The 23,789-nt window shown below is 46.6% G+C and overlaps 7 protein-coding genes across 9 annotated transcripts; 3 read left to right on the top strand and 4 right to left on the bottom strand.

Annotated features, from left to right (window-relative positions):
- The first annotated feature begins 535 nt into the window (after positions 1-535).
- LOC132259126 (sodium-coupled monocarboxylate transporter 2-like) lies at positions 536-2,718 on the top strand. Its single transcript, XM_059756675.1, has 3 exons — positions 536-1,215; positions 1,278-1,905; positions 2,017-2,718. Exons 1-3 carry the CDS (start codon positions 536-538, stop codon positions 2,413-2,415), a joined length of 1,707 nt encoding a protein of 568 aa, XP_059612658.1. The 3' UTR covers positions 2,416-2,718.
- A 3,175-nt stretch (positions 2,719-5,893) lies between these two features.
- On the bottom strand, positions 5,894-13,382 carry LOC132259347 (endoplasmic reticulum metallopeptidase 1-like). The gene is made up of 8 exons (XM_059756937.1): positions 13,149-13,382; positions 11,857-12,071; positions 10,459-11,023; positions 7,824-8,725; positions 7,154-7,536; positions 6,911-7,073; positions 6,349-6,846; positions 5,894-6,286 (listed from the first exon to the last, which is right to left on the bottom strand). The coding sequence occupies exons 2-8, from the start codon at positions 11,857-11,859 to the stop codon at positions 6,113-6,115; spliced, it is 2,688 nt and encodes an 895-aa protein (XP_059612920.1). The 5' UTR covers positions 11,860-12,071; positions 13,149-13,382; the 3' UTR covers positions 5,894-6,112.
- Positions 13,383-13,477: 95 nt separating this feature from the next.
- On the top strand, positions 13,478-16,131 carry LOC132259349 (transmembrane protein adipocyte-associated 1-like). The gene is made up of 4 exons (XM_059756941.1): positions 13,478-13,705; positions 13,771-13,993; positions 14,053-14,125; positions 15,232-16,131. Exons 1-4 carry the CDS (start codon positions 13,575-13,577, stop codon positions 15,972-15,974), a joined length of 1,170 nt encoding a protein of 389 aa, XP_059612924.1. The 5' UTR covers positions 13,478-13,574; the 3' UTR covers positions 15,975-16,131.
- Positions 16,132-16,288: 157 nt separating this feature from the next.
- LOC132259348 (major facilitator superfamily domain-containing protein 6) lies at positions 16,289-19,739 on the top strand. Of its 3 annotated transcripts, XM_059756939.1 has the most exons (6): positions 16,289-16,699; positions 16,764-17,740; positions 17,872-18,041; positions 18,100-18,400; positions 18,898-19,078; positions 19,303-19,435. In XM_059756939.1, exons 1-6 carry the CDS (start codon positions 16,633-16,635, stop codon positions 19,422-19,424), a joined length of 1,818 nt encoding a protein of 605 aa, XP_059612922.1. In that variant the 5' UTR covers positions 16,289-16,632; the 3' UTR covers positions 19,425-19,435. The 3 variants fall into 3 exon arrangements, with proteins under 3 accessions (XP_059612922.1, XP_059612923.1, XP_059612921.1); XM_059756940.1 differs by lacking the exon at positions 19,303-19,435 and adding an exon at positions 19,627-19,739 and having other exon boundaries at positions 16,289-17,740; XM_059756938.1 differs by having other exon boundaries at positions 16,289-17,740.
- Positions 19,486-20,529, bottom strand: LOC132259350 (biogenesis of lysosome-related organelles complex 1 subunit 6). The gene is made up of 4 exons (XM_059756942.1): positions 20,294-20,529; positions 20,149-20,233; positions 20,007-20,093; positions 19,486-19,944 (listed from the first exon to the last, which is right to left on the bottom strand). Exons 1-4 carry the CDS (start codon positions 20,443-20,445, stop codon positions 19,849-19,851), a joined length of 420 nt encoding a protein of 139 aa, XP_059612925.1. The 5' UTR covers positions 20,446-20,529; the 3' UTR covers positions 19,486-19,848.
- A 94-nt stretch (positions 20,530-20,623) lies between these two features.
- Positions 20,624-21,826, bottom strand: LOC132259730 (syntaxin-17). Its single transcript, XM_059757480.1, has one exon. The coding sequence runs from the start codon at positions 21,622-21,624 to the stop codon at positions 20,770-20,772; it is 855 nt and encodes a 284-aa protein (XP_059613463.1). The 5' UTR covers positions 21,625-21,826; the 3' UTR covers positions 20,624-20,769.
- An 85-nt stretch (positions 21,827-21,911) lies between these two features.
- On the bottom strand, positions 21,912-22,906 carry LOC132259680 (uncharacterized Golgi apparatus membrane protein-like protein CG5021). The gene is made up of 3 exons (XM_059757412.1): positions 22,876-22,906; positions 22,612-22,688; positions 21,912-22,554 (listed from the first exon to the last, which is right to left on the bottom strand). The coding sequence occupies exons 1-3, from the start codon at positions 22,888-22,890 to the stop codon at positions 21,999-22,001; spliced, it is 648 nt and encodes a 215-aa protein (XP_059613395.1). The 5' UTR covers positions 22,891-22,906; the 3' UTR covers positions 21,912-21,998.
- Between the last annotated feature and the right edge of the window lie 883 nt (positions 22,907-23,789).

Below are 23,789 nucleotides of genomic sequence, written 5' to 3' on the forward strand. Positions count from 1 at the left end.
ACAAGTGCGGAGATTTTTCAACTTCCGTTCACATTGTTTGAACGGCGTGTCATTCACCATCCAAATGGTCTCAAATCACGCTGGAACACTTTGGATTTTGGAGGGTCTCGCAGGAGTTCTTTATTGGACAATTGTTCGGCCAAAACAATGGCCAGAGGACCAGATTTGGGAGGCCAACTGATCAGCACGTGTAATTGTGAGGAAATTCAAGTCAAATTGAGACATTTTCGGGTCACTTTCTTGTGTGATTTCTCTTGGCGTTATCATTATCATTCAAATTGCTCTCTATTATGGTTGCCATCGTTTCATGTTTTTGAGGCATTTTGAGGCGGCAAAAAGTCTGAAATCACTCAGAATCACCTCAAAGCTCTTGAAATGTTTCCATGATCTTGAAACTTTCCACTCGATCACATCTCTAATCGATCGACTGGTTTTCCACACAATTTCTATTATATTAATTTGTATAAAACTAACACACGGTCCAGCGCGAGCTTTAGTATCACGCAGCATTCGCGATCATCCAGTCACTTGCGAAATGGATTTGGATAAGTTTTCTGCTCTTGACATCTTCCTGTTCGCGATCACATTCCTCTTGTCCGCCGTGATCGGGCTTTATCATGGCTGTCGCTCACGGAGGGCGAACACGCGCGAGGAATACCTCTTGGGCGGCCGGAAGCTGGGCCTCTTCCCCGTCACAGCGTCGCTCGTGGCCACGGCCGTGTCCGGATCGACGCTCCTTGGCCAGGCGGCCGAAGTGTATGTGTACGGAACGCAAGCCTGGCTCCTGGCTGGAGTCTGTTACATAATGTCCATCATTGTGCCCATCGTCTACCTCCCAGTCTTTCTGGAGGTTGGGGAATTGTCTAGCTTCAAATACTTGGAGCTGAGATTCAGTCGCTCCGTGAGGATCTTCGCGAGTGTTCTGTACTCGATCGTGTCACTCTTATTCCTATCAGTCACTGTTTATGTGCCCGCACTGGCTGTCCACGAGTTCACGGGAGTCTCAGTGCACTTGACCACGGGTCTGCTGACCATCGTATGCGTCTTCTACACAGCCATCGGCGGAATAAAGGCCGTGGTGTGGACGGACGTCTTTCAGATCACTCTCACGCTCGTGTCCTCGATCATCGTGGTGATAGTGGGCGCTCAGCAAGTGGGTGGATTCGGAAAAGTCTACGAAGCCACAAATCGAGGAGGAAGACTCGTGTTCTTCAAGTAAGAAGAAATAAACCATTTAATTCCCTTCAAGGGAAAACTCAAGACTCCGCCTTTTCCAGCTTAGATCCTGATCCCACAGTCCGATCAACGTTCTGGGAATACTTGTTCAGCATGACCCTCGTGGCCATTTATCAGTTCGGCATCAGTCAGACGAGCACTCAGCGCTTTCTGGCGCTCTCGGACCTCCGCAAAATGCGCCTGGCCTTGTGGGGCCTCACCTTATTCTTCACAATATTCCTCCTCCTCTCTCAGACCATCGGAGCCATCATCTTCACCACTTACGAGACCTGCGATCCCTTCAAGGCGGGCCTCATTCGCAAGATCGATCAGATTCTTCCGCATTACATCGAGAGAACAGCCTCTGTCTTGCCAGGATTCTCGGGAATCTTCATTGCTGGCATTTTCTGCGCCAGTTTATCGTCCACCTCGTCCTTCCTCAACACTCTCAGTGGCTCCATCTACGACGACTTCCTGTCCAGACGCTTCAGGAATGCCTCTGAGGCGAAAGCCAGCAATATTGTGAAGTTCATAGTTGTGATCCTGGGCATTGTGCAGATGTTCCTGCTGCTGCTGATCGAGAAACTCGGCACGATCTTCAACATGACGGCGCAGTGCTTGGTTCTGGCCACTTCGGCGCTCCTCGGACTCTTCACGCTGGGCATGCTGTGCCGCAGAGTGAACACAAGAGTAGGTTTCTGTGCTTTTCGTCAACAATTACATATTCATGAATTCATTGCTCATTTTGGCGACCTTTGAATTAATTACCTCCTAATATCATTCATCTTTTATCATTTCCAGGGAGCTTTGGCTGGTTCAATCGTATCTGTTGTCGCCATTTCGATACTCACAATTGGAGGACTTTACAAGAGTCGCGATCCATTTCTTCCCTTGAGAACTGATGGATGTGATCCTGAAATTTTCAACGCCACAACATTGCCTCAAACTCCCGTAGAGTCAACTGACGGCAGCGACATTCCGTGGGTGTTCAAGATCCACTTCCTCTACCACGCTTTAATAGGCTTCTCGCTGAACCTGATCGTAGGATATGTTGTCAGTGTCCTGACAGGAGGAAATCCTTCGGTGGATGAAAAACTCTTGGCGCGATTTTTGAGAAGAACTCAGAAGGGCGAAGAAGAAGTAAAGCTCAATGATGTGAACGGAGAAAATGGAAAAGTGTTGTTTTTTCGAAGTGAATAAGAATATTCAAGTATGTTGAATATGCAAATGTGATTAAATTCTTGCCATATTTCTATGTAAAGTATTTGTTTGTTCTACTTTTTAACACGATGACAGAGAATAAGTTGCGATTAATAAATAATGTATTATAAAAATAAATAATTGCTTGTCTGACAGCAATTAATTTATCAATGTTAGATTAGGTTGTATAATTTTCCTGTAAAGTTATTGAATGAAAGCATGGGTGAGAATGAGAAGAAATAAAGAACTTTCTATGTTAAATAAATAGATGGAAATCTATTCGCTTCACCTGTGAAAGAAGAAAGCATTGGAACGATTCATTTAATTTTTTTATATTATAATATGGATTATCAGCAGTTTTTTCTAAGGACGTGAACAGCAATTATTAAAGTCCATCAATGTCGATACTTTTGTTCCTCTCATACATCACAGGATCTTTCAGAATTTCACACTTCTCAAAATATTCACCAATATTCACTCTTATGAATATTCCTAAAAATGTGAATGACTTCAACATTTTGTCGGAGATAAAGCAATTCATTCACACTGAGAATCTTCTTGGAATGTCTCAATTCTCACTCTGAAAACTAAAAACAACCTTGCGCAATCCATCTGCGTGTGAAGCGGCACTTCGGAAGGAACCTTAGCGCCAGGAAGTCATCTCGATCCTTCACATCTCTTGCAGAAAGACGCGCATTTTGTGCACATTCATCTCGCAATGCACAGTTATGGTGGCAAAATTGACAAAATCTCGTTACGAAAGACAAATATTTGTCACTGAAGTAGAAGAAAAAATTAACATTTTATGAACATGAGCGTTTTTTCCATCATTCACTCTCCTCACGTCCTCAAGACGCGATCGGAGAAGTGAGTGTGCGGCAGAGGAAGGGGAAGATTGTAGGTGAGAGAGCTTATTCACACATTTCTTCGTGGTGTGAAGCGTTGCTGGGTGGAAAAAAAATCCCTGCAAGGGGAAGATAATGGCTCAAATCTGTACACCACCTCTTCCTCATCATTTGCGCAATTTGCGTGAAACATATCCGAATTGGAGGAGCTCTTTGTCTTTTCAATTTTCTAGACTTCCTCAACGGTTTTTCACTCATTTCTAGCTCATCGCAATCTAATCTAGACTCTCTTGGTCTTAGCAAGAGCTTTTCATTCTGTTTTACGCACGGATTTCAGAATCTGAGCTAATCTCAACTTATCTGAGTTAATCTTACTTTTTCATTTCTTTCCGATATTTTCCGCTACTAAATCCAATGTTTTTTTTGCTAAATATCAAACTTTAGCCACTTAATAATGGATGTTATAAAACTTTAAAGTTAACTTTTCAGGTTATGTTTAATCCTAGAACTGCTTTTAGCTTTTGAAAATGCACTTTTAATCTAACGCAAAAGCCTATGTTTCTACCAATAGGTGAAAATCGTCGTAATCAATTTATTTTGAGCACAAAAAACAATGTTTCATGACGTGATCTACTAAGTAAGACTGTCTTTAGTTAGTTACATAACCAAGAAAAGCATTTTCCACACTCAGGCATCAAAACTGATTGAATTTTTCAAGAAAGTTCAAAGAAATTCGGAGAAAGAGAAAAGAATACTGTAAATATTCGAAGCACTTCTTGAGACTCCTGTCGCGCTGTACACCACTTCCGAGCACACTGTCTCCCCCTTGGGCCCGTGTCTCTCTCCTATGACTAGCCCCACCAAGGCAGCCCAACTGTTCAAACATCCATTTAAATTTCTTTCTGGACAGACACTCATCTTCACTCTCCGAGCGACTCGGGAGTCAGTTGGAATCGATCGAGAGCGCCGGCAGCACAGCTCGAGACGCGAGCGGAGAGGAGATCCGTGGTGTGAATTGGTCAGAAGATCCACTTCAGCAGTGCTTCTAATTAGTGAGACATGCCGATCTGTGGTGGTTTGTGCACGAGTGATCGCTTGAGGTGCAGAAATTGACGAATTGGCAAGATGTCGGCATAGCTGATTAGGCATTCGGTATCACCAGCTATGCTGCATCCAGTCAATTTGATCAGTTTGCCGATCAACGTCAGCGCGCGAAAGGCAGCGTTCGAGAGATATCGATCATGTGGCAATTCAATTAGCACATTTTGTCCTCCAGCCACCATTTCGGCTCCTCCACAATGGTGCGACTTGTTGTGAACGGCCAGCGTACATTTCTGTAATAAGTAATGTTAGAGGGGACTTAATAGAATTTAATATTTAAATTTCATCATTTGTTTGCTCAACACATTACACACCGCGAGGAGTTGAGTGTACAAGAGAGTCTCGCCGCGATGCCGAGCCATTTAGGAGAGTGATCACGATCGTCAATGGAATTGAGTGTCAACTGAATTTGTACTCGCAGGTAAAAAGTAACCACCTTCTGTCCAACCATTTTCATGCGCAGCACAGAATCTCTTCCCTCTGAGCTCATCTTCTTTCACCACCACTTTGAGCATTTCTTTTTTTCGCCTCTTTTTGCTCTTTTTTCCACTCCGCCTCACCTTCGGGAAGCCGGACAACGTGATCGCAATGCGTAATTTCTCTCCTCACTTTAACCAAATAATGCCTGGATATTTGGTCACGAATTTTAATTTTTCCCCGCACACATTCAATATCACTGTCGTCAGCTCAAATGGACTTATTATTTTGGAATCCCAAGTCAGGCCAAAATGAGTCTATTCACCTCCTTTCTTGGCATAAAGCACACTCTTTTCCACACTTTGGCACGCCGATGGAATACCAACAATTCATGGGCGCGAACTCATAATATAATTACTTGAACAAGTGAATCAGAAGCTTTCAGAGCGACAAGTTTAAGGTAAAAGTTAATATAAGAGGCTTTAATATGTGTGTTTAAACAAGGGTAAATGCGCTCATAAATTTGATGGACTTTTTCCACTCAGAAAATGCTTTTATTGCGTTTTTCAGCTCAGCAATTAAAGTTTAACATACTCAATTTCCAGATTATCACTAAAAAGCAATTTGCAAAACTACTCAGAATTATATTCTTACTATTTGAGGAACTATTTTGTTCTTAAGAAGTCTTACTAAGCTATTCTTCTTCTCGATTTATCAAACTGAAGCAAAGTTTTAAAGCTCTTTATCAATATCACAAACTTTTGGGCGTGTTTTGACACAATATTCTATAGAATTTTCACATTCTCTAATGTATTATTGAGCTCAAAATTGTGATAAGAGGTCAAAAGATGCTAAAATCATAACGATTTCCTAAACGTTTGATGCTGAAATCTCTTCTTGAAAAATATTTCATTTATAGGTCACGTTCAATTCGGTCGCGACAGCAGAATTAAAACGAAGATTGCATATGAAATATCACCTGACAACTCAAATTCGCCTCTCAGAGTCCATCTCAATCTTGATCTCGACTTTGCTCGTTGCAATTAAACTCTCTTATCGCCAAAAACCAACATAAGTCTTGATTGATGGCACATTATCAGAGAAAAACTTCTTGATTTTGCCTCACTTAAAATTTATTCAACAACTCTAAAATCACTTTGATACAATTTATCAATTCTTTGAATTCTTTGTCTCAATATTTGATATTACTTTGTAGTACCATTGTTTCAAGCTATCTACAGGAATTACCTACGCACGATCACCTTGTAAAGAATATGCGGCTGAAGAAAGTGTTGACACCAGGCGAAGAGCGGGATGAAGATGAGATTGGAGAACTAGTATTTGTATGATCTGAGAGCACTCGTCCAGAAAGTGGCTGTTGTCCAGCTCGGGAAGCGGCTCATGAAGTCCGTGAGTTGTGGCGTTGTCTTGTTCCTCCCGTGGATCATGTGGCCGCTCGCTGTGATGTCCAGCACTGTGTCCTTCTCTATGTTGAACTTTGGAGGAACCTGTCGAAGAGGAATCTTTGGAAATCCATTTTTTCGCTGAACAATCTTCAGAGAAAAGATACCTTAAAATCTAGATGGAAGTTCCACACTTTGGGCTCCAGACTGCTGTAAGAGTAGTAGACGAAGTACATGTTCCGCCCCAGATACTGATGCGCCGATGCCAGCGGCTTCTCCGGATCCAGACTCCACGCCTGCAGCTCGAATCCCGGCATGCCGGCGAACATCAGATTCATGTGATCCGGCCCGTGGCACGTGAAGTTGAGGCGCACGGTGTCCGGCGAGAGGCGCGTCTTGCTCACGAGGCGCAAGTCAGTCTCAATGGCCACCTCGAAGGGCGCCGTCTCGATGTAGTGCGTTTTGAAGATGAAATTCATCACAGGCAATGGATAAGGCATGGCGCAATAAATGCCACGCGAGCAATCCACCAATTTGGCTCTCTTCATCTCACTCACCGCCATCTCGACGCTCTCGGGCGTGTTGATGTCCATGTCGATGATCCAGAAGCCCGCGTCCTGAGCACTGAGTTGCCTCTTCTCATCATAGAACTTCCTGTCGATGTTCTGCACAAAAATGTATTCAATTTGTATATCATTTCAGTTCACAGAAAACTCTCTGGAGTCTCACCGATATGATAAATCGCTGCGGCGCCAGCGAAGTCACGTCGCCAGAATACGGGAATCCGAGATCAGTGAGCAGGAGCACGGCCAGAGCCAGGAATGTAAAGCTGGCAGGAATTCGCTGGAGGATGTGCGGGAATTGCGCAACAAGTACTAATTGACAAACGAAACTGCAAACAAGAGAAAATCTCACGACTCTTTCCCCACATTCGAGACAGAAATTAGAGCCTCTTCTCTTCACTCTGCTCACCTGAACAACATTCCAAACATTGCACAAATCATCGTGGCGATTATTATCTCGGAATTGAAGGCACTTCCAGTACGTCCCATTGTCGGCACGAACATCCCAATGGCGCCCAAGTCCAGGTAGAAGGACTGCACGAACGGGATGCCGAGGAGCAGGACATAGAGAAGGAGCCACTTGATGCTCTTCTTGCGAGCATCGGGAAAAGCGCGATTCGATATGAGACTCTGCACGGACGAGAACACCACCCACAGCAGGGCGATGAAGCCCGACCTGATGCCCAGAGTGTATGTCATTAGTAGGAGCAGCGTCCAGAGGATCTGGATGGCATCGTAGTACACTTGGAACAGCGTCCAAATGTTGGGAATGGTCTTCTTCAGTTGTCTCACCTGTTAAGCAGACGAATAGCTAATAAATTCACGCCCTTCAATCATCCAAGGGTCAGATAATGGGCTAGAATTTGTACACCACTTCCTGACACTTTCCTTAATCTTTTGAGGCTGTTTGCGCATTAATTTTCAAGTTATAACAAAAATTTTGTATCTTCATTTAGTATTTTTGGAAGAATTCATGTGTTGGAATGCAAATTAATCAGTAAATCTGTCTTAACAAACAAACTGCACATTTTTCATCCCATTATCTTCCCCTTCATTCAACCATCTCTTCTATCTCTCACCCCAAAGTGATGCACCACCGCCATGGAGACACTGAGAGTTGGAAGCACGTAAAGGAAGTAAATCCAGATCGGACGAGCGTACCAGGACATCGTGCGACCGAGGATTGTCAGCGACAGCGCGATCACAAGACAACACGCCAGCGAGAGAATCCATCCCAGGATCTGGATGGCGATGGCCTTCATCATTGCCGCGTAGTAGACAGTGTTGTCCGTGCCGAGGCGCTTCGCAGATTTCATGTTCCTGTACACCGCGAAGGCGGACAGGCAAGCGGCCAGGACGCTGATGAGAGCGGTGAGATTCTCTCGCCAGCGCACCATAAAAGCGCCCAGCATGTCGAAGAAGATGAGATCATTGGTGCTGGTGTCGCTGATCTTGCGCTGATCCGTGATCTCATTGAGTCCTCGCAGCAGAGCGAGGATATTGTCGCCAGTCCGCTGCAGCGATCCCAGCGGAATTTGCTCCACGGAATCGTATTTTGTGTGGTAGACATATCCATTGCTACTCCACGCGAAATCCACGCCTGATATGTGTCCAAAGTCCCTGAACACGCGGAAGTCCGTGTCGCCGGGAATCACGCCGGACTGGAAGATCTCCTGCGCCAGCGTGGACGCGTATGGATACGGCACAACCTGCGAGTACACCTCGAGCAGCCAGGGATTCTTCGGGCCCACCTGGAAGAGCAGCTCGCGGCCGCCGGCACCGCACGCCTCCAGGTTGATGAACGCCTTCACGTCCTTCGCCCACTTGTGCTGCGTGATGAAGCCGTGCGACGCCTGCATGATGTTCTCCTCGGCGCCATTGAACAGGAACACCAGATTGTAGTTCAGCTTGAGCTTCGTCTTCAGCACCACCCGCATGATCTCCAGCAGCACCGCGCACGCCGCGCCGTCATCCGAAGCACCTGCACAGAGAGACACAAATTATCACTTTTCTGTCTCAACTCGGAGCCAGTGTGGGAAAGCAGTCTCATGGAGACATGCAAAAAATCACACCAACGTGCTATTTGTATCTTTCTGCCCCACCTTTCGTTCCCCATTTTCGCGGCGCTCTTGGAAAATAGGGAAAAAGAAAACACGTCTATGCACGAGCGAGAACAAACATACTGTTGTGTACTTGAGAAGAAATTATAGACTCCCAAATAATTCGATTAAACCATTTGTGGTTGCCAAACAGGCAGTTTTTGTTTATCTTGCAGCAGTTTTTCATGCTACAGAGCAATTTTACACCGGTTCACAATGTGACTAACAAAAAAATTACTGTTGAAAAGGTGACTCAAAAGTCAAGCTGGTGATTTTAGGATGAATTCTGACCCACAATTCATATGTTGGGCTGTAAATCTGATTATTCCCATCAATCTTACTGAGTTTTAGATCATGAATTATTTGAGAAATGTGTGATGAACTTTTCATTCTTATCATTTCGTTTGAAAAGACAGCAAAATCTGCTCTGTATTTAAGTTCTAAATTCATCGCTCGTGTTTCACAACAAAAATCACTCTTTTTCTAACATTCAAAGTTAATTCTTCTCAAGTAAATTATAAATAATTGACCAATTCGTAATAACACTTCAGAAGAGACAGTCTGTGCAGTGAACAGATCATTAAAATCTTATCATGTCTACCAAGAACAGTGATATTAATGTTTACACGAAGACAATAACATGGAATGTTTAAGTTCAGCAAAGAGATGAAAAATGTTGATAAAATTCAAGATCGTGAATTTTCCAGACAATAAGGCAGCAATTATGAAATGTTTTGGTGCAATAACAACTTGCAAAAGCCTTCAATATCAAATAGAGAAATCTGAACATACAATTTTATTGGAATTCTTCCAAACACAGAGAGAAAAAGACCGGATAGAAGACTGTCTATTATGAAATCGCGCCCCAAAATGTGCGCCGACGGGATTGGAATTATTCCAACACACAGAATGCTGTTGACCCCTCGAAAATTATGGGAAACCCATTCTCGCGCCAGCATTCATTATTCACAGAAGGAGTATTAATTGATCTAATTGTTTTATGAGCGGAATTACACGAAAAATTACTCCACGATTGCTTTCCAGCCAAGCACACTTTCACACCACTGAAGCCACCAAATCGTCACGTTTACAACCGCCAAAAGCGACGTGAATCAATTTTGGTGTGTCCCGCCGTTGCCTTTTCTATCGTGCACTCATAAAATATGCCTCTTCGGCCCATTTATTTATTTGCTCTTTCACTTCAAGCCTTTGACTTTTAGATATTGGCTGAAAATTCCAGGATCAGATGAATTTCGGCATGGTAAAGTTAAAAATAATCAAATATTGGTTATTGATATTGATTATTCGGGTCATTTTCAGGGTTTGCTCCGGAACGCTTTCGAAGAATAGTGGAGTTTGAAAGAAATCCTGCGCAATTCTAACTCAGAAGTTTTGTAGTTAAAATAAGTCTCCTACGCCTTTGCTCCAAACTCAGTCTATCTACCCAATCGATTGCCCAAGATTAACTGGGGTGAATGAGACCGATGGAATGATGAAAAAGACTTGACCTCGCAGGTCACAAATATTCCCACAAGAAGCTAAAGCAACTCACGCCAAACGCGAAGGGCTGGACGACACTTCACATTCTCTTAATTATTTCATCCTTTTGACTCACCTGGACTGTCCGGAACCGAGTCAAAGTGGCAATTGAGCATCAATGTGTGCGGAGACTTCACTTGCGCATTGACCTTCACAATCAGATTCTGCACATCATTGTACACATTTGTCATACCGTCGAAGAAAGCCAGCGGAAAGGCGCCGCTGACCTTCTGCACATCCACTTCCACCTTGAATCCCGCGCCAAACTCCGCCACAATCGCGTCCACGTCTTTCCGCAGCACCTTCACGGCCAGCACCTCGTTCTCATAGCTGCCGGCCACGCGTGGCCCGATGTCCGTGAGCCGCATGAGGCTACCCATCGCGCGCTCGGCGATGAACGTGTCCGGATGCTGCGCCTCGTCCTCCACACGCAGCCCGCGCGGCAGACGCCGCTCCAGCACCGTGACAATGAGGAAGGTGGTGAACATGAGCGCCACCACGGCGTACAGGAACGTATTGGGCAGCCGCGCGAACTGCTGATCGCTCTGCTTACTCTTCCCACCATCGCGGCGATTCTGCTTCTGCGGCACTTCCGGCGCGAACGAGCGTCCAGGACGCTGGCGAATCCGCGTTGATTCATCCTAGAAAAGACACCCGAAAAGCGAGATCCATGAGATATCTCCTACATTTCATGTCACAAAGTCAACCGAGATAGTATTCAAGCGATAAGAGACGGAGCCTATTTGATGAATTCTCTGTCAATTGATGTGAAAACTCTCATTATGCCCCACATAAGATACTCTCATTTGATAATGTTGTGAAACCTGAGGGAAGTCATCAACGAAATTACGGCAATTTTGTGGTAAAAGTCTCACAGAATGAATATGAAATTATAGACATACTTTAACCCTTCGCTATTGAATGAAATTCATTCATTTAATGCGAAATGAAGACGTTAAAGAACGCACGATAGCTTTCCAAGAAATATGCATATAAAATGAATATCAAACAAATCGCGGAAACATTGCACTGAAGCATTGCCGATCCATCACGCAACAAGTCAATAGTTATAAGTGAAGAAAGTGTCCGCCAATGGGTTAACTATTCATTGAGGAAATCAAGCAGAGCCAGCGGAAAATGCGAGTGAAAGAGAGACAGAGCTGAATTAAGCGCGACATTTCAACCTAAAATAACTCATCATCGTGAAAATGGGAGGAAAAATATTTTATAAATGTGCTCATGAAGCGTTGAGAAGCTGCGTATGAAATATCTTTTGCTCCTAATCTTAGATTTTACCATTTTCTCCGCGCGCCACTCAAATTGCGACTGACTTTCCACCAATTTTACCAACAACTGGCTCTTGCCTGAACTCATTGGACTTTTAGGCTTCAATTTATCGCGACAACTGATTAATCTTGGCCCGCAACTGATAACGCCGATATATTTCAATAAGCACAGGTTGTAAAAAACTCACCATAATTCTCTCGCCTGTTTGCCGCAGTCTCGAGCGCTTTTACCTCTTCATCGGCGACAGAATGCTTTCTGTTGACTTTCCATCGGTTCCAGCCCGGGAAATCTGGCCACTTTTCCACGCACAACCACCAGCCCGCGTCGCCCCGAGCCAACTGCCGTCTGGCCACGCGGACGCTCTCCTGGCTCGCGCTCAAAGTGCTCTGGATCGCGCTTCGCCTGTGTGCGACACAGAGAAAGAGAGAGTTGTATTTGTACTCAGCCGTGATCAATCATGATTTCCTATCGGTCCTCTCGAGGTGGGCCGTTTGTTTTTCTCGCTGATAACAGCGAAAGGTAGAGCTAATCCTCCACCGCTTCCATCGCACACACTCGAACCTCCCAGAAACACACTTTCTTCATGGGGTTTTTGCCCCCAATTCTGCTGCATAGAATCAATACTCGCGTCCAGAATTTACCCCGCTCTGATTTCCCTTGCCAACAAATCGATTGGGAGGCATTTATCGCTGCCACGGCAATTGTCTAAAGTTCAAGTTTGAAGATAAATATTTAACATGTAAATTTTTTGTGATATCAACCAATTCCACAGATGACAATGCATAATTTATGTATTAAACGGTCTGTTTGGTAAGGAATGTTTTATTCAGCGTGTAAACTATGCCACTTAGGGACGTTATGTAACCAAAAATATTTTCAAAACTCCGCCTGCTCGTAAGCCCCGCCCACTGAAGTATATTTAGCAAAATCTGTCGCTTACATCGATTTATGAGGGAGAGTTTATAAAATAGTCAAAAGAATAATTGGAAATCTATGTTCAACATTATTCCAGGTTTTTATCATGTAGAATACATTTCATACACCGTATCATTTTTCCTGCCCCTCGTTTTTCAGACACATCTTTCGATAATCAAAAGGAAATATCAAGAAGTGAGAAAATCGGCATTGACAAGATGTGTTCATATTTGGTAAAAACCGCTGATTCGCAGATGAAATCAATCAAGGAATCGCGGAAGCACAAAGTGGTTTCTTTGACCACTTCCCCTATTTTCCGTGAGAAAAACGAAATCTCGCTCACTTTCTCCTCTTTGTCGCTCTGTTGCTCACTTCCGCGCATGCACTCAACACTTGCACTTTTCCCCTCCTCGCACTTTTCACCTTCTATCGGGCACTTGGGTGCGGAAATCTGCATGGGAATCCGGCAAAGGTCACCCCGAGAGAGCGCCAGGGGCCCAACTGGGCGCCCCACGGCAGATGCTAATGAGGATTAATTGGGTGAAATTGGTGGGCAAAACTCACTCAGAGGTTATTTTGCAGATTTTTCCAGGCTCATTTTCACCATTCACTTCTCCTCACAATCACCGGCTAAAATGCCGCATCAACACGCGTCCGCCACTCTATGGATCCTCGCGGACTATTATTCGGCGGTGAAACTGGTTTTATGTGCTCGCAAATTGCTGTATTTTGATGAAAAACACGAGCGAGATCTTCTGTCGATTCGCGAACAACACAGCCACTGCCAGGGTTGCCGCACGCAACGGTGTTGCCGCTGTTGGGCGCAGAAGTCGTCGAAGACTCGTCGATGAGTGGAGGGGAAGTGGAGTGACAGATCAAAACAAAAAGACGTCTCAACTTCTGGGCAGATTTCTTAATTTTCCTCGCCACTACCGTGAACAGCGCGCGTGATTGTCGTCTGGGGGCAGTCAAGAATGCCCCATCGAGAAGATGGCATCCGATAGTGTTGAGCAGGAAGCAGTTCTGGTGGCGAACGCCACCATCAACGGGCCACTTTCTCCAGTCACAATGGAGGAATCATTTTGCAAATTAGCCCTTTACGTGGAATTCTCCTCGTCCGGGTGAGTTCACAGCCCTTCCGGGAGTGTTGAGAGGACCACTGACATCCCTTTTTGCCTCGTTGCAGTGTCAGAATCTGGGACGTCCTGATTTTCCTCCCGAATCTCCTGTTCCTGCTCTTCCTGGGATTGCGCTTCAACCGCGCCAGGCTCAAGCTGCGCGCCACCAGCTCGCCAATCTTTCTCACCTTCTACGGCATTGTGTGGGCTTGTGTGCTGATGAGTGTGCTGCGCTGCCTGGTCTCGATGCTCGTCAACGCGACCACGTCTTTCGGCGGCATGACAGACAAGGTGCTCCAACTCTCTTTGCTAATCCCTGCAATTTGTCTAATCCTCATCCCTCCTTGCAGATCATGTGGATCGCCGTGAGGTTCTCCTTGTTGTCCGCTGAAATGAGCGTCGTCATCTTCGGTCTGGCCTTTGGTGAGTCACCTCATTGTCTGCCAAGCTTCACTGATTCCCTCGCAAGGGCGCCGCATTGAGGCAATTGGGGCACACGGAAATTGCAGAGAGAGCTTGAGCAAATTTCCGTTTGGTTTTGCATCACAGCAGAGTGCGAGTGATTATGCTTATCACACTCTCAGCTGCTCAAGCAGCTCTCAATACTCTCTCCGCGGTTTGTTTTGTAGTGGAAGCACAAAGAAAACACTGACAAAGATTCCGTAAACAGAGTTCAATTCGTTCAATGTGAGATTTGTTATCAGAAACGTGTTGGTTTTTGTGATCAGCTTCCTGTTCTTGAGTCATTCGTATTGCCAAAAACTCTCTCTTAAACAAAAACTCATGAAATTCCTGACAAATTTCCGTGATTAACCCTTGACAGGCCTTTATTGTGACCAATATTGCTGCATATACGGCCTTGCGCTCCAAGGATTGTGTCATTTCTCACTGAAAGTTAAATAGTTGCTTTGCTCACACTTCTCGCTATCACATTATCCAAGACACCTAAATCAGCTGACTGAGCACCGTTAGTGCTTAAATTGGGTAATGTAAACAAACATTCTTCAGGATGGAAGAAAAATCTATCATAGCGCCTCGATTTTCTTGCCTAACAGTAAAAATTAGTATTTTAAAGCAACTTTTTCTCTCCGATAGTTTGATTTCAGTGCTTTTCAGAGGAAAATTGTTAATATAACTTCAATTTATAGGTGTTTAATTGCTTAATTTTCCTGGATTTATATATAAAAATTGTTCCTTATAATCTGTGATCCATTGAGAAATTGCGAGAATTGCACAAGACGCAAAAATCACTTATTTTCGAGAGAAAAAATCAGTTCAATGGCCTTATTGACCATCAACACCTAGGACAGTACACTTTATCTCTAGACCTTCTGAGTGTTAATGTAGAAAAAGCTACAAATTTGATTGATTTTGAAAGATCATAAACTTTTTCTCCAACTTGCTCAATGCTTTAACCACACAAATCTCAAGAATGATTTCAAATTCACCCATAATTTTTCCCTCAATGACACGCCCTGCTATTTCTCAAGCACCTTTTGCTCATTTCCGCACTTTGTGTTGGCTTTAAGGTCACCTGGACAGTCGCAACTCCATCAGAGCGGTACTCGTGACGACGTGCGTGATCTCGCTGGCGTTCTCCTTGGCGCAAGGCGCGCTGGACATCGTCCTGCCCGATGATGCCTTTCACATTCCCTCAAAGGATCTGGATTTGTTTGGACACGGCGGCATGCTGTTCCTCTTCGTCACGTCCCTGATCTTCGCCACGATTTACCTCGTGATCTTCCTGCTGCCGTGCACGCGCGCACGCGATTACCTGGCCCTGCCGGCTAAGAAGTCCTTCTACGTCTACGTGGCTACGCTGTGCCTCCTGGATGGGATGCAGGCGGTGGGCGCGGGCCTGCTGAACTGGGGCGTGCCGCAGGGATTGTGTGTGTTGAACGTGACGAGCGGACTGTACTTCACCTTCTACACGCCGCTCGTGTACGTGACATTCCTGCGGGAGTTCTTCAGCATCTCGCAGCCCACGATCCTGTTCTCCTACAAGACGCAGGTGGACGACACGCTGGAGGACGAGCACTACTCGCTGCCGCAGCAACAGAGCCTCACGAGTCTCAAGACGGAGTCGGACTTCATCTGTCCGAATCACTGCCTGTTCGAGAACACGCAGTTCGCGGCCAACGCGGCGTCCATCAACCAGTTGTGCGGCGTCCAGAGTCCCGACAGTATTACCGGCTACAGCATAGAGTCCTCCTCGTCCATCGAGTTCAGCGGCCGCGGTGAGTTTGGGAGTCTCGTGGCGCGGAACAATTAGAGGCAGATTTGGCGGGAAAAGGCACCTAAAAAGGAATCTAGTCAATAGTTTATGAAGAGTATATTGTTGTGAAATTCATATGATACTGAACAAAGTAATTTAATGAGAGTGGAATAATCACAGTTTTAAATAATAAATGACGAGACATCAAAATAGCAGAAAAGTGTGTGAGTTTGATTGAAAAAGGGCGCGCACTTTGGACCAGTCGAAGTCATCGATTTCCCCTCATTTGCCGCCCCTTCCACACGTGATGATTTCGTGCGAATTCGCGCCGAGCCGAAAGCGCGCGCCGGAGAAAATCCCTCTACGCACACCTCCAGTTGTCATCGTCGCGCGGTCATCCACATTATTCCTCACGCGTTTTCCTCAGGAATTCAGTACATTCCTGACTCGCTGACGCGTAATCTGGGCCAGGAAGCTTGAAGTTCACCTCCCGAGCGATCTCTCAATGTGCTGAAGACTCGCTGAGAGCGCCTAAACAGTGCCTTATTGCGTAATTGGAGTGCTTTTGTGTGCTTTGTGTTGGGATTCCGCGTCTCCGGGGCAGCAAAAAATGCTATCAAAGTGATTTTAATCGGATTTTATCGTTTGTCTCGAAAGCTGAGGCAGTGTTTTATTGATTGATCGTGTCTGAGTGGTGAAGAGGAGTGCCTGAGCAATGGAGAACATGAGAATCAACAGGCGATTGTTGCCACTGAAGTCGCACTACTTCCTCTTCAATGCTGGTGAGTTTCAGGGGCTTTTCTGCTGGGGTTTTCCGGAAGATTGACGAGAGTGTCTTTCTGACAGGCACTGCGCCTATTGTGCCCTTCATGCCCACCATCGCCAGACAGCTGGGCTTCTCCACGGTGGTCGTGGGCACGGTGTACACAATCCTGCCCATCATGGGAATGCTTGCGAAGCCCACTTTCGGCGCGATCGCCGACAGATTCCAGCGTCAGAAGCTACTCTTCCTCCTCTTCCTCATTCTCACCGCCGTATCCTTCTTCGCCATCATGTTCATCCCACCGATTCCGGCGGACGGGTCTGTGGATTTCCACTGTAGCGGCGGCGCCGTGGATCTGAAGCATTGTCCGCGCGAGGGAGAGCAGCTGGATACCAGTACGATTGCGGCGCTGCAGCAGGAGAATGGCACGCTGCGCTGCGATCTCGTGTGCTCGGCAGAGACGTGGATGTGGGACCTGATGTGCGATCACTGGAACATCTCGCAGTACTGCAGGGATCACCGGAACGAGCCCGAGTTCTCGCTGACGGCCGTGACGAAAGTGGGCGACATGAAGCTGATCGACGACTGTCTGTTCATCGTCGTCCGCGAGGGTGACTTCGGCTCCGGTCTGCTGTCCAACCTCTTCTGTCCGAGCCACCTGGGCAACGTGTCGCAGAAGTACTTCAAGACGCCGTGCCGCGCGCAGTGCGACAACGCGCAGGTGGAGCATCTGATCACGGAGACGAGCATCGCGAACCGCGACGTCACGGGACTGTACCAGTTCTGGCTGCTGTTCATCTTCCTGGTGGCCAGTTGGGTGGGCATGGCGGTGGTGGTGAGCGTGGGCGACGCCATCTGCTTCGAGATGCTGGACGATCAGCCGCATCTGTACGGCAACCAGAGGCTCTGGGGCGCCGTGGGCTGGGGAACCTTCTCCATCATCGCCGGCCTGCTGGTGGACAAGTTCTCCGAGGGACAGATCACGAAGGACTACTCTGTGGTGTTCTACATGATGCTGATCCTCCTCATTCTCGACATGGTCGTCTCATCGAAGCTGGAAGTGAGTGATCACGTTTCTCTTCTCTCTCATCACAATCTCCCAGAGATAAGAGACGCTATCCGAAAGCAAACACATCACTTTCTGGCACTATCTGGGTCGGTTGGGAAAACTAATCCTTCGTCTGTTTGCAGCACACGCAAACCAAACTGTCCACAAACATTATCAAAGACGTGGGAGCGATTTTCGCCTCTGTGAAGATCATCATCTTCTTCCTGTGGTGCGTCGGCGTGGGACTCTGCACGGCTCTCGTGTGGAACTTCCTCTTCTGGCACCTGGAAGACCTCGCGGCCGCTCATGGCGGGTAAATATGCTCAGCTTCCCCCGGAGGAAATGTCCTTCAAACTGTCCTCGCATTCCAGGGACCACCTGGAGTGGATCAAGACGCTCCAGGGATTGGCCATGGGCATCCAGTGCTTCGGCGGCGAGCTGCCCTTCTTCTTCCTCTCCGGCTGGATCCTGAAGAAGATCGGCCACATTCACGCCATGAGCCTGGTGTTGCTGGGCTTCGGTCTGCGATTCCTGCTTTACTCGGCGCTCACGAATCCCTGGTGGGTGCTGCCCATCGAGCTGCTCAACGGCATCACGTTCGGCATCTTCTACTCCACGATGGCCTCTTATGCCAGCATCGTGGCGCCGCCAGGCACAGAAGCCACGCTTCAGGTGAGCATGAAGCATTTTCGGCAAAAAACTTAAATTTTCAGTCGAATTTGTCAGATTCCAATTTCACCCTAGAAATCCCAATTTAGCAGGTGTTTCTCTACATTTCACTCTCGATTTTATGCAAGATTTCATGTTCCTAGAAAATGCTTTTCAAGCTTTTTCAACGCATTGTTGAGGCACAAGGCGAAAATGCTAATCATTTACAATAAAATGCAATTTGACAATGAACGCATAGAAAACAGCGAATGCGGCTTCGCAGAGTGTTTTGCACCTGTTTTTAATGGGTTGGGCACGTTGGGCAGGATATTAAAATCGTGTGTAACATCCAGTAAGAAATAAGAGCACGACAGGTTGTGAGTGATAAGAAACCTTATCAATCGCCTCATAAATGACTCGCCTTTGAATTCATTAAGTGGCGTTTTATTGTGCATTGAAATGGTCAAGATAGTGTGGCAAATGTCCATTCAGCGCTCTCTCTTTCTCTCTCTGTCTCGCAGGGCCTCGTCGGCGCGGTGTTCGAGGGCGTCGGCGTGTCCATGGGCAGCCTGATAGCCGGCATCCTGTTCGCCAAGATCGGCGGCAGCCTCACGTTCCGCTACTTCGGCCTGGGCGCACTTCTGCTGCTGGTGCTGCACGTGATCGTGCGACGGATCCACGATCGCTTCGCGCCGAAATTCGGTAAGAGCCAGAGTAGAAGTAGGACAGAAGTAAGCACTGTTAATAGTCCAAATTGCGGTGAAGAGTTAACTAATGGCGATGGCGCGAATGCCAATGACGAGAGTGAGCAGAAAGAGAAGAATTTGCTGGAGAAACCCATTTGAGATTTCTTCAAATTCTCTTCTTTACATAATAGTATGAATTTGTAAGGATGTTTTTTTCTATTCTCTTGTACTTAAATAAAGGACCAAGAAAAAAGGTGAATTTTGTAGGTTTTCTAAATGAGATTAGGCAAAGATTTGGGGGAAGGAAAGAAAGACATGAAAAGGTACACAAAATTATCATCTCATTAACAATATTTAACTAACACTTGAGTTCCGAAAGTAGCTAGTTTGATACGTTTTATACATCAGAATGGCCTCTAATCGCATGCAATTTGGGTTTTCTCCTGTCCCACTCGCAATTTCCAGTAGATTCCAGTATTTACCCTTATTTACTTTATTGTGGCTTTGTGTACATCCGGGGATTATCGCTTCCACACTGACTGCATCTGTTTGTATCGCCCACAGAACTCATGCAAAACGAATACAGAACACCTACAGATGCAATCCACATGCTGGATGACGACACACGACACAACTCATTCCAGCAGTGAAGTGTCCCGAAGAGCCTGGAAGCGCCTTCTGACCTGTTCCAGTAGTTAAATATGGTTCAAAGTGTTCTGTGGTGTCTGCTGAATGTGATCGTCAAGATAGAATAAATTATTTACTGTTTTAAAACCAATTTAAAACTCATGGTCTCCCGATCAGCGCCTCTTCCTGGCGTCTCTTCTGTATCTTCTGCTGCTTCTCCTTCTCCTTGAACTCCTGCAAGTCCTGTGAGCGTTTCTAGAACGCAAAAAATCAATCTTCACAACGACTCCCGGAAGAGATTCGCGAAGAATACTCACCACAAGTTGCCTGGATCGTTGATGAATGTTAGTCATCTGCTTCTTAATGATCAGCAGTTTCTCTCGGTACACCTTCACATTGTCCATCTAGCAAACAGACAGGATATTGCACAGTTCTCCAGAGAAACATCAAAACACTCACCATTTCCTGAATGTTCCTCAATTGCCTCTCATCCAATCGCCCTTTCTCGCTCTCCAATTGACCCATCAATTTGTCCTGTTTCGATCTGCAACACACAATAGCGCATTACTAATATCCTGTTCATGTTCCTGGTTGTAAAACTCACGTTAGATTCTTGAGGTCCTTCTGGATCTTCTCGAGATCTGACTGGTACAAATTCACAATGCCTGTGGCCAGGAGATTGATTGTTTTCTCAGTAGGATACTCGCAACTGACACCTGAGCTATCATCCTTGCCATCACAATTGTTCTCACTCATGTTGGAAGTGGAATTCCCACAGAAAAGCGGATATGTAAAGAGCCCCCGAAAAACTGCCCTTTGTTTTGACAACCACCCTCAAAGTGAGGTTACGTGTCGCCGAAATTTTTCCCTCTCACACCTCTGGTGGCTGGTATCGGCAACAGTCGCAACCCAGTGAAAATGCGGAAAATGCTTTTTGGAACATTTCATTTAAAGCTATCGACATTTTTATAATCTCTTTCAACGGGAAAACACTGGGCAAGCTTCCTAAAATAGACACAATCTGCTAATGACTTTAGGTAGGACAAGGCGACTTCGGGACTACTGAACATCGCATGAGTGTCATTTCGTTTTGTCGCTCTCTGTGGCCTCCGGAGCCACCTCCACGCCCTCCTGCTCCTTCCGCTTCAGAATCTCGCCTCCAGTGAATCCCAGGATGCCGCAACCCACGGCTGCCAAGCCTCCGGCTTTCAGTCCGGCGAAGAAGCCAATCGGGCCGCCAATGCAGGTGCCCAGAAGCGCCCCGCACACTGGATACATGGCCTTCTTGTACTTCAGCGCCGTCCGGAGATTCTGCTCGCCGTGCACCACATTCTCAGCCGTCTCGGAGACGCTACTCTCCACCAGAGTCACGCTCTCCGCCTGCTCCTGGACGTTTTCGCTGAACTTGTGGAACAACTCGTGAATGTCCTGCACTTCCCTGTGCAGATTCTCGTACTCTATCAGGCACGCTTCCCGCGCCTTCAGCTGGTGTTCGGGCAGCTTGAACTCAGACTCCAGCTGTGGCAGATCAGGCTCCAGCACGTCCGGATCGAAATCCTCGAGATTGCTGGAACTGCGTGACTTGTCAGGCGACTTGAGCTTCAGCTCCACGAACTCCTGGATGCTCTCTATCGCCTCGCGGCGGGATCTGTTAGTCAAGTCATCAAACTTTGGCACCTCCTCAGTGTGAATCTTGTTCCGCAGGATTTCCATCTCAAGCAGTAGATTCTTCAACTGCTTTATCACCCTCGTCGCGTTGATTTCCTCTCTCTTCACACGCTCCCAGTCTTGCAGCGCCAGGCTCTTCTCGATCTGGCTCTTGTGGTTCCTCAGGAGGCCCAAGTGGCCAGGAATGGCGTCCTCATTGAATTTTCTGATGGAGATTTCTGCCATTTTCAGCGGAATTGACTCGACGGACGTCATCTTTGCACTCATTCACAGTTCCGCTATAATTTCTCACTAATTCTTGCACTAAAATACCATTCCTCAAGCTCAAAACAGTCTTAAGAAGTTGCCACGCACTTTTATTGGACAATTGTTTAGTGACTCGTCATGGAAATGTCTCAAAAATGCAATAATTCTTATTGTTTTCTTCAGCTCTTTGTGTTATTTTGCGCACTAGGCATGTCTCAGATATCCCCGCAGGTGGCGCAGCAGTCGTCGCCCAGCTGATTTTCCAAAATACTTCCGGAAACAAGAGCGCGAAAGGAAAAATCCAGGAATTCGCAGATAATTTACTATTTATTTTAATGCTTAGGACTTTCAAATATCATCACACACACGTTCACCAACTGATCAGGTGGAATGGCCTAAATCACGCCTGTCGGCTTGGCCGCTGTGGGCTGATTCGCGGGCTTCGTCATCATGTCGAAGGCGTTCTTCAGCACTTGCGTCCGCACAAAGTCCGTCGTCACTGAGCTAATATTCTTGTTGGCGCCGAAATTGCACTTCACATAGCCGTACAGATTGGCGCCGTTGAGCGCCAGGGCGATCAGCACGAGCAGGAGCCACTTGAACTTCAGCCCAAACAGGGCGATCACGAAGAAGACCGCCCAGATCACGGGAAACAGGATGAGCGCCATCCAGAAGATGCGCGATTCGTGGGCGTTCACGCGGCTGACTCGCGTGTTCTTCTTGGACTCGAACACCCAGTGAGACACGCCCTCGTCGTCCACGAAGTTCCACCATCGCATGCCGACCAAGAAGCGCCCGCTCAGATTCTTCACCGTCCAGAAGTCCGCCGACAGCAGCAGCACCACGCACACGAAGCTGGTGATGAAGGAGTCGCTGAACCAGCCGCACAGCATGTAAGTGACCACCGAGGCTCCGCGGAAGAACAGGTGGAAGAATGTGATGTACGGATGTCTGGAAGAGAGGAAGACCTTGAGAACCGTCTCAGAAACTGCTTTCGTAGAGACTTACGTGTACGTTTTCTGCGGAGCTCCGTCCAGCGTCTCCTCCTCGCCAAATGGCACGGTGTCGTCATCCAGAAGCGGCACCTGGAAAGGAGATAAGAGCTGCTTTAGGCGCCCACGAAAACACTGACATCGCAACACATTTTCTCCTTTTCCCAGGGGGGTTTTTCTGATTTTTCACTGTCACTTTATGCACTGGAATGTCAACAAACATTTCCAATTGTTTGTGAATAGGAAAATCACGATAAAATTGATAAAATATGATATTTACCGTCGCTGATGACATTCTGACGTGTTGTGTATTTCTTCCGAAAATGACTCTCCGAAATCCACCCTCAAATTCGAAACCTTTCAGAAATCGCTCAAAATGGTCGCTGAGTTTGAACATTTGAATCGCGAAGAGTATAAAACGGATCATAAAAGAAAATTTAATTACTTTACGTCACAATTGTTCTCAGACGTCTTATTAAATGCAAGAATGTAACAGTAAGTATACTAAACATTGAAAAGTCTTTATCAATGTCCTCTCTAATTGATTGAGTAATTTAACATCAACTTGTCTTGAATTCTGAGTTGTTACGTTGAAGTTGTTGTGCTTCATCGCCATGGAAAGGAAATTGAAAAATTCCAATTAACTTCATCAATTTATTGAATGAATGGTGACTTGTGCTCCTTTGCAGGGATAACAGGTGGTTCAATGCTTACCGGAGGATGAGTCGGATGTCGAGAGGTTGTCGACACAAACAAGGTAATGAAATTTGCATCCGCTCGACACGTGACTGGGCAGAGGCGACTGCCTTATCTCTCGCGCTGGTACTTGACCGGGAAGTGTGTCTCACTTGGGAAGAAGGCGGAAGACTTGTTGGTGAGGAGAAGGCGCAACAGCCGCGCTCGCCGGAGGCCTACCCCTTTTCCAAGCCTCGCGGCGTCTCTCTCCGCCCGATTACGGCGAAAGGGTGCGCGAGCGAGAGGGAAGAGTGGCGTGGAAGGGAGTATCTGCATCCCTTCGCGGCTATCCCGGCACCTCTGCTGGCCCAATTCTCGGGGGAATGCGTGCCGGGAAGGGAAGTGCGAATGAGATGAGAGACAGGGAGGGGATGACACATGCATTGCATGCGTTTGACGCACGTCCCAAAATCAGTCGAACGACGTTCACACACACGATAGGACACGTGTGAGCACACG

Source organism: Phlebotomus argentipes, unplaced genomic scaffold (assembly GCF_947086385.1).
Source record: "Phlebotomus argentipes unplaced genomic scaffold, Phlebotomus argentipes genome assembly scaffold_18, whole genome shotgun sequence".
Classification (NCBI taxonomy): Eukaryota; Metazoa; Arthropoda; class Insecta; order Diptera; family Psychodidae; genus Phlebotomus; species Phlebotomus argentipes.